The sequence below is a fragment of the Canis aureus genome, chromosome 29 (assembly GCF_053574225.1).
Source record: "Canis aureus isolate CA01 chromosome 29, VMU_Caureus_v.1.0, whole genome shotgun sequence".
Classification (NCBI taxonomy): Eukaryota; Metazoa; Chordata; class Mammalia; order Carnivora; family Canidae; genus Canis; species Canis aureus.
In genome coordinates this window covers 26,042,163-26,056,671 of record NC_135639.1, presented here as the reverse complement: position 1 = coordinate 26,056,671, position 14,509 = coordinate 26,042,163, and the positions used below count along the sequence as shown (strand labels likewise).

At 47.4% G+C, this 14,509-nt stretch overlaps 1 protein-coding gene across 2 annotated transcripts; it reads right to left on the bottom strand.

Annotated features, from left to right (window-relative positions):
* Nucleotides 1-4,482: 4,482 nt before the first annotated feature.
* CYP17A1 (cytochrome P450 family 17 subfamily A member 1) lies at nucleotides 4,483-10,411 on the bottom strand. 2 transcript variants are annotated; one of them, XM_077877812.1, is made up of 8 exons: nucleotides 10,044-10,411; nucleotides 8,502-8,640; nucleotides 8,074-8,303; nucleotides 7,333-7,419; nucleotides 6,745-6,963; nucleotides 6,246-6,415; nucleotides 5,606-5,709; nucleotides 4,483-5,101 (listed from the first exon to the last, which is right to left on the bottom strand). In XM_077877812.1, exons 1-8 carry the CDS (start codon nucleotides 10,338-10,340, stop codon nucleotides 4,818-4,820), a joined length of 1,530 nt encoding a protein of 509 aa, XP_077733938.1. In that variant the 5' UTR covers nucleotides 10,341-10,411; the 3' UTR covers nucleotides 4,483-4,817. The 2 variants fall into 2 exon arrangements, with proteins under 2 accessions (XP_077733938.1, XP_077733939.1); XM_077877813.1 differs by having other exon boundaries at nucleotides 6,745-6,960.
* Between the last annotated feature and the right edge of the window lie 4,098 nt (nucleotides 10,412-14,509).

Genomic DNA, 14,509 nt, shown 5'->3' with positions numbered 1-14,509 from the left:
TGAGAAAGAACCAGAGAGAGGTGATGAACAGGCAAGTGGCATAATGAAAGGTGAGCCAGACGGTTTCCTCAAGAGCTTCTTTATTCCCCTTGCTTTCCCACTTGCCTCATCAGAAGCCTCCAGAGGCCCCCATGCTTAGCCAGGCGCTCCTGCCAGAGCCCCTCAATGCTGAAATAGCCCCACTCCTGGGGCGGGTGGTGCACTATCAGTGTTAACTTCCTCAGGGAGAGTGAGTCCTCCTGGAAACATTGTAAAATTCTCAGGAGTTAGAGCTTTCGGGTGACTTGGAGGGGAGAAGAGGATTTGGTTTGATCTGAAGTTTCTCCTCACTCTAAGCCCTCTCCCCACCAGTTTAACCTTCCATTGCATGCCTTCTTACCAAGAAGTCTCGAGAAACCCAATCCCACTGGAAAATATTACAAAACACCCTCTGTGTTGGAAGCATGAAAAGTTTGTCTCTGGGCTCCCCACCCACTTCCCAGCTGCCAGCATGCCCCAGATGGGGAAAGAGGGAGGGGCAGCAGGCAGGATCATTGGAGCTATAAGGGGGGCTGGAGAGGGAGGTCCTGTCCTTCAGATGGACCTGTCTAAACAACACTCATTTCTTCATTCTTAGACAAGGACTTATTTTGTGGATCTGGCTGGAGGCAATGGCAGTAAAGCCAGTATTGATCAAGGCACTAAATGCATTATATAGGTCCATATTTGACTTTCAGCAACATATTCAGGTTGGTGGTACCATTTCTACACACACCTAGGCACCCATATTATAGTTTAGAAAACTGAGGTTTGAGAAAGCTGAGGAAGTTGCCCATGATCACGGGGCCTGTGAATGATAGCACTGGAACAACTTGCCCTCACAGCCTGACTTCTTGTCTTCTGTACCTCCCCAGCTTACCTGGCCCTTTCTGCTTTTCACCCTCCCCAGAGCCTTAGATAATGGACAGCACAGGTGGGAAGTCACCCCACTGTACAAATGAAGAAATGAGGGCAGCCCTGGTGGGGCAGCGGTTTGGCTCTGCCTGCGGCCCAGGGCGTGTTCCTGGAGACCCAGGATCGAGTCCCACGTCGGGCTCCCTGCATGGAGCCCGCTTCTCCCTCTGCCTGTGTCTCTGCCTGTCTCTCTCTCTCTCTCTCTCTGAATGAATGAATAAATAAATCTTAAAAAAAAAAAATGAAGAAATGGGTTCAAGAAGCTAACAATGGGCCTAAGATCCAAGGCTAGGAACCTAGGGGGCCTGGATCTTCCTTATCCAGTCCTTCCCGATTCTCTTACCTCTGCGACTGGATTCCTATCCTCCAAAGATGGGTGTTTAAGCCCAGGAGTGTGCCTGGAGAAAGAGCTCCTCCTTTGCTTCAGATTCTATGGCCACCAGAGGCACCAGAGCAGTCACACATTCTCATTCACCCCCACCCCACACCAAGGGTACCAGAGGGAGGAGTCGGTCCCATCAAAATAGGGACTCTGGGGAACCACCCTTCTGAAGGATAAAGGATAGCACGTTCCTCCTGGGAGGGCTGGCTATTTTGGTTCACAAAAGCTGATTATTAAATTTTCAGGAATTAGGGGGTGCCTGCCTGGCCCGGGCCATTCAGTAGAGCATGTAACTCTTAATCTCAGGGTTGTGAGTTCAAGCCCCACATTGGGTGTGGAGCTTAATTTAAGTAAATAAATAAATAATTTCCTAAATGTCCAGGACTTTTGTGAACTGTTTATTAAATAACCATTAAAAAAAACTATAGAAACCTATAATGAATACATTATAGTAAAAACAAAGGTAATCAATAATCAAAACTAATCATTTCCCAATTATTTTACTACATTACTATTATCTGTGCCCTTGAGGCTATTTACATCTATGTATGGTGGGAATAATGGTATTATTAGTAATGGAGTTATATAGCAATGGTATTTATTGTACACTGTAATGGTAAGTAGCATATAATGCTACCACACATCTATTCCCAACTCTGTATTCAGTGACATCACATTGGTGCCCTGAAATTGCTCATAATGGGGACTGTTTACTTCATGGCAGTTGGCAAACACTAGTACATCTGCACCAGAGAACTGTTTGTTTAGTATTTATTTTCCACCATATCACTGGGTAAGGGCATTCTGAGGTTCAAAATATGAGTGTGGGGTCTTGGCAAACACCTTCCAGCTTTGTCAAAGATCCGAGCTTTCTTGTGCATAAGGAAATAGTCTATTTATCCCTGGACCAATTAGCCCAGGGACTTAGAGCATTCAGTCCTCTTGTGTCTAACCTACTTGCCAGGTGCTGATCTGCAGGATAAGGAACAGGAGAAAATTCAGTCTTGAACTCCAGAAACATAGGGGTGGGCAGTGCCCTTGGGGGATACTGCACCCATCTTGAGCCCAAGCAGATGCTCAGGTATATATGGGATTCAGTACCATGGAGCAGAAGCTGAGTGCTAAAACAGGACAAGCACAGTGGGCTGGGAGTCTTGAGAAATACCCTGGAATTGGGCTTGCACTCTGAGATTCAGGATGGGAGGAGTTAGGTCAGTGGGAAAAGGCCTTCCAGGCAGGGGAGGGACAATTTGGGCAGGAGTCTGAGGTCATGAGGTCATTTTCTGAAAGGACATTCAGCTTTGTACTCCCCCTGGCCAGACACCCCAGAGCCCTTCTGCATGGATACCAGTTGAGTGAGAAAGCATGTCTGGCTCCTCTTCCTGTATCATTGAAATCTTGGGTTCTGGTCCCAGCCCTGCTGCTAAGGAGCTGCGTGACTTAGGGCAAGTTACTTCCCCTGCCCTTTACCCCAACTGGCCCTAAGTTTGTCATCTTCAAAACAAAGGATTAGTCTCTCTTCTGCCACTCTATGATCTGATTCAATAGTTGAAGAGGAGAATACTTAACTCTCTTCCAGCCGATCTGCTCCCCTCTGCTTGGAAACCGAGGGTAGCTTGGCTCTGGGCCAATGACCAACTAATAGGGGCAGAGAAACCTGGGAGAGAGAGGAGCCACTTCCAGTTAAACCCTTTCCTGTCAGCCTACAGGAGTGTCAGCATTTCACCAGGCTGCTTGTGACGGGAGCTGGTCAACCATGGCTGCCCACAAACTTTCCATGGGCTCTTTAGCAGGGCTGAGTTAGGGGTGAGGAATGAGTTGACTATTCCTTACTGAGTTGAGAAATAGTCTCTTACCACTGGATTAACAAAGCTCTTTGAAGGGAGAAAGTGTGCTGTAATGGAAAACTTTGTCCCTCCCTCTTTGCAGGGGCTCTGTTGATTTCTTCTGAAAACATGGCCAGATAAGGCAAGGTCTCAGCCTTGCCCCTTCCAGAGCCCTCCCCAGTATGAAGAGAAAGACTGGGTTGATGACCTGACCCTGGCCCACCTGGTGCCAGGGAGCTGGCATTGGAGCCTCTCTCTAGGCTAATGGGCAAGGGTCAGTTTCTCCCCCAGAGCATCTCAGGACATCTTTCACTTGCAAACTGGCCAGTAGCCAAGGTTTAAAGAAGTCCAGGAGCCATTTTCTAGTGAGGCATTTACAGATTTCCTGGGGTGGCTGTCGGGAGCAGGGCAGAGCCGGGGCACTGCAGAATGCTTTCCTGGCCGTGTTTACCCCAGGACACGACGAGGTAAAGGAGACCTGCTGGCCTTTGGCGACCAAGATAAGAGGGATAGGTAGTGGTGGGTTGGGTTACACACACTCCCCCAAAGCCAAATCTTCAATGTACACGCAGTGATGCCTCTTTGGATCAAACAAGATCTTCTGCTTCACTTTCAATATGTAAACAGTCCCACCAATTCTCACCATCTCCACTGCTATGGCCAGGAGCTAAGCCTCCATGACTTCACTCTCCTGGACCAGCACAGCCACCTCCTCCCTGCCCCAGCTCTCAGACCAATCTCCACTCAGCAACTAGGGTGGTCTTAAAAAATACAAACCAGGCACGCCTGGGTGGCTGTGTCGGTTAAGCATTCGTCTTGATTTTGAATCAGGTCATGATCTCAGGGTTGTGAGATTGAGCCACATGTCAGGCTCCATGCTGGGTGTGGAGCCTGCTCAAGATTCTCTCTCTCCCTCTGCCTCTGCCTCTGCCCCTACACACACACACACTTTCTCTCTCTCTCTCTCCCCGCCCACCGGCCCCCCAAAATACAAATCAGACCTTCCCACTTACATGTTTAACAGCCCCGTCTCCTCCATGACTTCCTATCATATTAGGAATAAATACCTAAACTCTTTCCTGTTACTTACAAGGCTCCATGGGTCTTGGCCCCTGTCTCCAATCTGACTTCATCAAGAACTCCTCTCCTCTTTCATTTGCTCTGTTCTTGCCACACCAACCTCTCCCACCTCAAAAACTTCCTGCCTGCTGCTCCCTCAGTGCCAGATGCTTTTCCCCACATCTTTACACCTTCCCAACTACTCGCTTGTTGTGGCCTCCCTCCACTTCTGCCGTTCTCTCCTCATATCACCAACACCCAGTATAAGTGACTTCAAAGCACTTAGGAGTCTCTGCAATGTTTATTTGTCAGCCTTCAGTAGAAAGTAATCTGTATGAAACCAAGGAGCTTGAGTGTCCAGGGATAGTGAGTGGCACATAGCAGGTGCTCAATAAATATTTGTTATTAAAACTGAGTGAACAAATAAACAAATGAATGAACTGTTCAGGGACCAGGAAGAAAAACTGTTTAGTTTATGCATATCACTACCAGGGACTGCAGGCTGGAAAAGAAGGCAGTGTGGGCCAGGAGGAGGGCCAGGGGGAGGGCCGAATCACACCTCTGATTTTGTGCTGTGGGATCACACAGGGTGGAGTCAGGGGATGCTAGGTCAGCCTCTAGGTGCTACCCTCAGCCTGGGCTTCCCTCCAGGCCTGGCGCACCTTGATCTTAACTTTGAAAGACTCGATCAAAAAGACCACTCTGGGGATGCCCTCCAGGGAAGGCAGCTGCCCATCATCTGGGGCCTCCAGGTCGAACCTCTGCAGCAACCAGGCCATGACGAGGAAGAGTTCCTGGCGGGCCAGGATCTCACCTACACAGGAGCGAGGTCCTGCTCCAAAGGGCAAGTAACTTAATGATGGAGAGATGAGCTGACTCTTTGTGGCGTCCAGGAAGCGCTCTGTGGACATGGGGAAGTGTCAGCCAGGGTCAAGGCAGGGGTAAGTAGAGGAATGGCTCTGCCCTAACTGAGGGGGAGACCTGGCCCTGCCCAGGGAGCCCCAGTCTGAGGAGGTGAACAGTCTTACATGGGGGAACCCTAGCCCAAGGAGAGATACAGCCCAGCTCTCAGGTAGCCCTTAACTACACAGGAGAAGTGCAATATTCAGGAAGGACAGAAAGGAGGGAGTCTTAATGAATGGGGAGAGGGGCTGACTTCATGGGAGCCATATACCTAGAGGGCTTCTTAGGGGACACTTGCAATTAGTGGAAGGAGAGAGTGAGAAACCCAGCTGTGAAGAGTTTGGGTAAGTCTAGGGTAGAAAGGGGCTGTCAACAGGTTTATGCAGTTGGAGCCAGGAGTTTTCTAGTAGAAAGCTTAGCAGAGAGAACATGATGCTGGAAGGATGAGCATGGAGGCCAGGCTGGCTGTGTGGCTTGGGAGCAGGACAGAACAGGGACTCACCTGGCATGAACTGGTCAGGCCGGTACCACTCCTTCTCATTGTGATGCAGCGCCCACAGATTGATGATAACACTTGTGCCCTTGTCAACAGCAAACTCACCAATGCTGCCCCAAAGAGGGAGAGGAAAGGGGAGTCTAAAATATTGTCCTTACTGAACTGCTCAGCCCTACACCCCAGGGGGAAAAATGTCCTCATATGTCCTCATGCCCACCCCCTCGTCTTTCCTCAGCTTCTGCCAGATTAACTATGAATCCAGCCTGTCTCCAGCTCTCTTCCTGACTAGCTTTTATGTATCAATACCTGTGTGCATGGACAGTCATGTATGTCAGGGCATGTGGGTGTGCCTTTTGAGCTGGTGCATATGTGTGTGTGTGTTGTGGATATCAGATTGTGTAGGAGGATGGAGCACCTGGTCTTTCATCCCAGACCATATATCTCCAAGGCAGCAAGCAGTTTCTGAGGGAGGTCAGTTAGATCTGTGGATTAGTTAGCTGGTATTAGTAGGTGGCAGATATATTGATCAGTAGAGTCATGGGTAGGATGATTGATGATCGATGGTTGCATATGAATTGACCAGCAGGCTGAGGAGGGCCCAGGTGGGCTGGAAAGCAGTCTTGTGTTACCAGGAGGGAAGGCATACCTGGAATCGACAATAGCCTTGTGGGGGATGAGCATAGGGGCCGCAGGCCGAATGCGAAGCACCTCTCTGATGGTGGCCTCTAGCAAGATGAGTTTGCTCCGGTCACTCATAGTTGGTATGCGGCCAAAACCTACATTCTGATCAATCTCCTCCTGGATCTTCTTCTGCAACTGAGGGCCAGAGCAGGGTAGATGTGACAAACATGCTTAAATTAAGCCCAAGAGAAGCATGGGTTTAGAAGAATCCTATTGATACATCCAGAAGAGCTGGCTCACACTCTTCCCAGTGGTGGCTTTGCATTCCAGGCTATTTGTTTCCAAAAGATACAGCAGCAGCTCCAGCCTAGGGCCAAAGCCAACTACTACTTGGGTGAGAAGTGGAGCAGCCCAGTCATCTTGCATGGAAGGGCAGAGGGTATTACTCCTCCTTTCTGGGGCCATAGGTGGATCTGGCTGTAGGGGAAGAGTGGTTGGGGAGACCAGAGTAGGGGGAAGCCCACCTGAGGATTGTGTAGCAGGAAGGCCACAGTCCACTTCACCACAGACGTGGTGGTCTCCACACCGGCCCCAAAAATGTCCCCTATGCTGATGAGAATATGTTTATCTGAAAGCAGCTTTGAATCCCGGTCTGAGCCAGCATTGTTATCGTCGGAGTTCATCCTGGCTTGGATCAGTATGTCTAGCATGTTGGTGATAGAGTCGCTGCTGAATTTCTCCTGCTGGGTGAGGTTGGGAGACAGTGGTAAGGAAGGAGCCCCATCTGCAATACCCTGCCATACTTCCATCCCAGACTGGAGACTCAAAGGTCTCTTCCATCTGGAAGTGAGAGACTAGGCAGGACCTACAAGCTTGTGGAGGTAGGAGGGCTCTCTTTAAATTTTGGGAGTAAGTGGGTCCCTTCTAGAATCCTCTGCAATTCCTTACTTCCTCCCCCCTCGTCATTAGTTAAGTCATGTTTTTGGTTGAACATCTATGTGCCTGGCTCTCTCTGCTCAGTGCTAGAGATACTACAGTGTCCAAAATGGACCCCCGCCCTGTTTTCATGACATTTCAACCTAACTCATGGTCTCCTCTGCTGCATCACCTACCTTATATTTTTCAAGGATTTCATTCAGCAAGTCATCTCGCATTTTAACACAATTCCTCATTTTTTCCAGGGTTTTGTTGGGGAAGATCTGGAAAGTAGAAATAAACGTCAAATCCATCCATCTTCTATTTTGCTTCTCCAGCTACCAGAATCCCTTCTGGGGGCAGATCCTAGCTTTCAGTCTCTGGTGAATTTCTACTCTAACCCAGACCTCCAGCCAAAATGGAAGGCAAGACGGAGGCACACAATGGGATTATTAACACAGCTCCAAATAGGGGAAAAGGAAGCATCTCTACCTCTCCTTCTCCATTGAATCAAACATCAGGCACTGATTGAGGGTCTACTAATTAGACTCTGCTGTGTGCCCAGCCTTTAGGAGTAAGATAGACTTGAGTCTGAAGCCTAGGGCAACTTCCTTAACTTCTTTAAGCCTGCATTCTCATCTGTTCGGGGATAATAAACTCAACCTTAAAGGGGAATGACATAATAAATGCATGTGGAGTACTTAGTACTGGACATACGGCAATTGGTAAATAAATGAAAGCCATTATCATAAGTATTAAAATATTAAAATGCATAGTTAAAAGCTATGTAGAGAAGTGGCAAAGTTTTCAAAAGAGAGGAGGTAGAGGTCATTGTGGCTGAGGTAGTCAGGAAAAAAGTGAGTCTGGAGCCAGGCATTGAAAAGAGCTGGGGACAGGGACTGCTGGAATCTGAAGGTGGGGACTGACCTCATCCTCACCTTCAACCCGGGGAATATGTCTATCATATGATCCCTTCCCAAAGTATCCAAGATGCCATCGTTGTAATTCTTTATGATCTCCAGAGCTGGATCTCCATTCTTGTAGGAAGTGTTGAAGCAGATCAAGCAGATTATATTGGTCACCGCCAGGAAGAGAGGCAAGGACAAATCTATGGACTTTCCATTCTGGGTGGCCAGGAAATCACATAATAAACTGTTTTCCTGACAAACTGAGAGGAGAGAGGGGCAAGATGGTGGAGAATTAAGCCGCACCCTCCCTCCCCGTTCCATGTTAGCCAGGACATAGAACAGATTGGCCACTAGATGGCAGCAGCAGCCAAGAAAGCCCTAGATTGAGCCTTCCATTGTGTCTGCGCCCCCCGCCCCCCCACCTTCTTCCAGCAGCCCCGGGGCCGGCCATCACTCACTGATCTTCTCTAGCCTCTGGTTGCCATCCTTGAACAGGGCAAAGGTGGCCAGTGCCAGTTTCCTGTGCAGCTGCCAGCTGGCACCATGGTCTGCGAAAGCGATACCCTTTTGGTTGTCAGACAGGATATCCATAGTCACCTTTGGAGAGCAAGAAAGACTGTAAGAATCAGACATCAATGACCTGCCCTTGCCCTGGGCTTCCTGCACCTTTTTTGAGGGAGATACTTTTTGAGTATCTGCCTAGATACTTGCCCTGCTGACATCCATGTGGGGCATCCTTGCTCTACTCTGCCATGACCATTAGGCCTTGGTAGGGCAGGGCCTGAGACTCCTCTACTCCCAATTTCATCAGAGAGACAGAATGAGGAGGGAAAAAAGGAACCCTGAATTAGAATGCAGGGGTTCTGGGGTTCAGTTCAATGACAGGGTGACCTCTGAGCCTCTCTTATCAGTTGCTGACCAGGGGAAGGCAGCCGTGGATGGAATAAGCGCTCTGAATGGTGCCTGTCCTGGGGGCAGGAGCAGGTTGGCTTGTAGAGGGTGAAGACTGCCCAGACTCCTGCCTTTCTCTAGGCCCTCTGGGGGGTGCTGCAGATACAGCAGCCACTCATCTTTTTTCTGCCCTTCCATTGCAAGGCCGTGTGCCCACCATAAGGCCCCAACTGGAGAATGCAGTCTGGACTTGGCCAAGCCACCTCTTCCCAGAGGGACTTCAAAGCTTCAGGTTTCAAAGCCTCCCCTTATATGCTGTGACCCGCAAGCCCCATCTGACTAGCCTCCTGCTTCCTCTTTGCTGAGGAGAGCTAGGAGTGAAGCCGTTGGCCAGCAGACTTAGCTGACTTATCCAGGGAAAAATGAATCAACCTTTGGCCTGGTCAGAGATAAGTGACTGGGAGGTCCTGCCTGGGGAGTTCAAGGGGGTACTCAGCAGCAGGGTGCTGGGATGGGGCATTGGCAGTTTTCCCAGGTGGTTGGCTTCTCTCCTCCCCCAGGAGTGTTACAGAAGGCTCAGTAGGATAGATCATTGGCATCCTTGAAATGCCACCATGTGTCAGCTCTACTGTGAGCTGACTCTACTGTGAGCCAGAGCAGCTGGGGACAGCTCCAGAGAAATAGCAATCTCTGCCCTCCAAAACCCAGGATACTTCTCCCTCACACCTTCCCATAGAAGACAGTAATCATTTTAATCCCATTTTCCACATGAAGAGTAGCACTCCTAAAGGCTATTTACTTGAGTACTTACTGCGCTGGGCACTGGGCTAAGTGCTTTGCATATACTACCTCAGTTAGAGAAGTCAAGACTCAGAGAGCACATCATCCAGTTCCAGGCAAGGTGACAGCCCACCTCCTGGAAGCCCAGAAATAAAGTCTTCCTTTGATTTTTCCTGCCTACTGAGGGGCCGATCCCCACCCATGGCCCTTTTAATCTGTTTTAGGAAGAATTACAGGATCTGGAAGGGTCATTCCAGGCATGGTCTTGGCTGAACCACCCCCCTCCCCGGGAGCTGGTGAGAGAGGAGGGATAGGTGGGCACTGCTTACCACTCGGGGCCGCCCAGAGAATTCCTTGCCCTTCTTGATAAGCACCTCCTTGGCCAGCTGGTGGTGGCCGACCATCACTGTAGTCTTGGTACCCATACGAAAGGAATAGATGGGGCCGTATTTTTTCTGTAGCTTGAAGAAGCTCACGTGCTGGTGGCCATCTCTGGGGAGGAATGGCAGGCTGCCTACCAAGGGCAGGGATGGGAGGCTCCTGGGATACTTGGCATTAGGGCACTTTGACTTGGGCCATAAGAAATAGACCAGGGTGAACAGCAAGAAAACCAAGAGTTCCCACATGGTAGCCAGGTGCCGGCAAGCAGGACAAGCAGCTATGGGGTGGAAGAATGGGAGCCAACTCTAGGGTGCAAGGAGGCCTTTTTAAGAGCTGCCCTGATCTTTACCTTGGCTCTGTGTTATCTCTTGCCTTGTGGAAATTTATTCTGGAGCATAGCCAGGCCCAAGCCCTCTTCCAGAATCAGGAGAGGGAGGAGGAGTGGAGGCCTCCTCAAGGGCTGGCTCAACTCCAGGGCAAACCCCTAGGGGAGAGGCTAGGTAAGGGGAAGGCAGCTGGTCCTCCCTCCTTGGAGCTTCCTATTCATCAATGTCCATAGAGTACACCAGGAACAAATGGTATCTGGGTCAGGAATCAAGGCTTGGGACTTTCCACGTTGTAAAATCAAAATCCATGACCAGATGATGTTGTCAGGAGGGTTACTACCAACAGAGACTGTCAAAGATATTTTATCCAGTCTTATTTAACAGCCAAAGAATGTCATGCCTTCAAAGGTCAGTCTCGTATAAGGTCACACAAGATAGTGACAGCAAGAACCCAGATGTCCTGACTCCTGGTTTGCTGCTCTTTCCAGAGGCAGTGAAGCCCTAGGGTTGAGAGCATGTGCTTTAGAGTCAGACAGGTTTGGGTTAAAATTCTAGCTGGGCCACCTTCTAGCTATATGATGTTTTTTAGGAATTTATTTTTATTATATCAAAATATTATGTGGGGCACCTGGGTGGCTCAGTAAGTTAAGTGTTCGACTCTTGATCTCAGCTTAGATCTTGATCTCAGGGTCATAAATTTGAGCCCCACATTGGGCTCCATGCTGGACATGGAGCCTACTAAAAAAAAAAAAAAATATATATATATATATATATATATATAATATATAAAATATAAAAATATATATTATTTATATATATATAAATTTAACATTGTAATTAAAAGAAGTTTCTTTAAGTAAGCTCTATACCCAACATGGGGCTTGAACTCACAACCCCAAGATCAAGAGTTGCATGCTCCACTGGGCCAGACAAGAGCCCCTCATTTTAACTGTCTTTTTTTTTTAAAGATTTTATTTACTTATTCATGAGAGGGGGTGGGCAGAAAGGCAGAGACACAGGCAGAGGAGAAGCAGGTTCCACGCAGGAAGCCCAATGTGGGACTCCAACCCAGGAACCCAAGATCACGCCCTGGGCCGAAGGCAGGCACCAAACCACTGAGCCACCCAGGGATCCCCTATTTTGACCATCTTAAGTGTAAAATTTAGTAGCATTAAATATACTCCCAATGTTGTACAGCCATCACCACTATCTACTTCCAAAACTTTTTCATACCCAAAACAGAAACTACCCATTAAGAAATAACTCCCCATCTTCCCCTCCTTCTCACTCCTTGCAAGGTCTAATCTACTTTGTCTCTATAAATATGCCTATTTCACGTAAGTGGAATCTTGCAATATTGTTTTTTGTGTATGGGGTTATTTCACCTAGCATAATGCTTTTGAGGTTCATCCACATTGTATCAGAACTCCGTTGCTTTTTATGACTGAGTAATATTCCATTGTATGGTTGTACCACATCTTGTTTATCCATTCATCAGTTGATGGACACTTTGATTATTTTCACTTTTTGGCTATTGTTAATAATGCCGCTAGGAACATGTGTGTACGAGTATCTGTTTGAGTCCCTGTTTTTGATTCTTTGATTCTTTGGGATATATACCCAGAAGTAGAATTGCTAGGTTATATAATAATTCTATATTAACTTAAGTTTATATTAATGTGTTAAGTTTCAGTTGCCTCCTCTGTAAAATAGAAATAATAATGGAATCTACTCCTTAGGGTTGTGATTCAGTGAAGTCATGCATGCAGAAGTGCTACCTGGCATGAAGTAAGTACTCATTCACTATTTATTCTTATCCTCATTATACCAAAATAGGCTTCCTGGTTTTTCTGAGCTCTTATTAGTAGATCTTCCTGACGGACAAAATTCTCATCTTTTCCTGGAAACCTTCAGTGGCTCCATCAGTATTTTTTTTTAAAGGGTTTTATTTATTTACTCATGAGAGACACAGAGGGAGAGAGGCAGAGACACAGGCAGAGGGAGAAGCAGGCTCCCTGGAGGGAGCCCGACGTGGGACTGGATCTGGGGTCTCCAGGATCACGCCCTCAGCTGAAGGCAGCGCTACTGCCCTCCATCAGTATTTATCAATGATTCGGTATCACCAGGAGAAGCCACTGCCCCAAGGAGGTGGGCATTCCTGGTGTCAATCATCGTAGAAGAGGTGGGCCTTCAGACAGGCAACCAGGGCCCACTGAGTGAGACTTACAAAGATGAGAGATGGGATTTCTGCCCATCTCTGGGGGTGGTCTGCCAGTGTCTGTGCTTTTTGGACTACAAACTGGTATGTGGGCTGCTGGAATAAAGCAGGAAGGCAGCAGGTACGGGACCTCATCATGAAGGGGAACTGGCAAAGCCTTGTAAGCCGGACTTCCTGGTTGCCCATTACTCCAAATGTGCAAATGCGGTTCAGACATTTAGGGCCATTTGTGGTTGGAGATATGGGCCAGGGTGGTCAGAGAAGTCTTCGTGAAAGAAAGGGGACTTGAGCTAGGCCTTGAAAGAGAGGTAGGACTGCTTGGTAGAGGCGTGGGGAGTGGGGGAGAAAGGGTGCCACTGGAAAGGGGAGCAGCAGAGAGATATGCGGATGCTGGAAGGAGTGGAATGTGTGGGATGGTGACAGTCCTGCCTGCAGACACATAGGAGGCTTGCTGGACAGGCACATAATATCAGTCTCTGGAGCTCCGAAATGGAGGGCTAGAGAGAATGGAGAAACCCCTGAATGTTCTGCAGCAGGGGAGTGACAGGGGATACTGGTGTTTTTGGAGGGTGAATCTGGCATCAGTGCTGGGGTAGGCTGGATGAAGACCTTTTGTGTAAAGTTTGACAGCCCAGCAAGAAGAGGCCTGAGTCCTGTGATCCAGGCAGGGGCCAGGTGGAGTCAACCAGCTCCTAAAGAAATATGAACAGGTCCTTTCTATTCCTGAAGTGAATGCTGAGGTGATTCTCTAATACTTCACCCCAATCATGAACAAGTAATGGGAATCTTTAAAAAAAATGTTGCTTCATAGCCTCATCACTGTATTATAAGGTTTACTGGTGATAATTGCAGAAAATCTGGCTAATGCAGATAGCTAAAAATAAATTAAAAAATTGAAATGTGTTTTTAAGCTAACTGAGGCCATACTGCATTTTTTGGGTGTGGATATTTTTCTCTTTTAAGGACTTTCTCCATTATTTTTGATGGCTGCATATCATTGCATTGTGTGTATATCATATATCTAGCATAGTTTATTTAACTGATCCTGTGTTGTGGTATTGGACATTTAGGTTGTTTCTGTTTTTGTCTTTGTTTTTCATATAAACAACATTAAATAATAGTGTTGCAGTAAAGCTTTGTGCATAACCATTAATATTTTCTTAGGGTAGGGTTCTAAGAGTGCAGTTGTTGCTCAAGAGCCATGCATGCATTTTTTTTAATATTGTATTTATTTATTTGAGAGGGAGAGAGAGCAAGTATGAGTGGGAGGGAGAAGCAGTTTCCCTGCTGAGCAGGGAGCCTGACGTGGGGCTCAATCCCAGGACCTCAGGATCCTGACTAGAGCCGAAGGCAAATACTCAACTGACTAAGCCACCTAGGGGTCCCCTTGCATGCATTTTTTAAAAGGTTTTATTTTTTAAGTAATCTCCATATCCAACATGGGGCTTGAACTAACAACCCTGAGATCAAGAGTCAGGTCCTCCACCAGCTGAACCAGCCAGCCTGGTGCCTCAATGCATGCATATTTTAAAGACTTGTGACAAATACTGACTTATTTATCAGAGGCATTATATTAATATATTTTTTGGTATCCAACCATTCCTAGATTAATAATAACGTATCCAGAGCATCTTTTAATATAGATTTGTATTCTCTGTATTACTTAGAATTTTATTTATTTTTCATATCTAATCATGAAAAATTGGGTTGTGATTTTCCTACTTACGCATTGTCAAGTTTTGGTATTATGATTTTACCCATTTTAAAAAGTTATTAGAGAAACTTTCAGTCTTTTTCTATATCCTTAAACAGATTAAATAGCATGGAAATTATCTATTCTTTGAAGTTCTAAAGCAAGGTAACATGAAAA

Bases quoted from the DNA above. Each gene is read 5' to 3' on its own strand.
- CYP17A1 (XM_077877812.1), bottom strand. From the start codon at position 10,340: ATGTGGGAACTCTTGGTTTTCTTGCTGTTCACCCTGGTCTATTTCTTA. The intron at 8,304-8,501 runs GTGAGTGATGGC...CTCTCCTCTCAG, and splicing joins CCAGAGGCTAGAGAAGATCA to TTTGTCAGGAAAACAGTTTA. The intron at 7,420-8,073 runs GTGAGGATGAGG...TCTACTTTCCAG, and splicing joins ACATATTCCCCGGGTTGAAG to ATCTTCCCCAACAAAACCCT.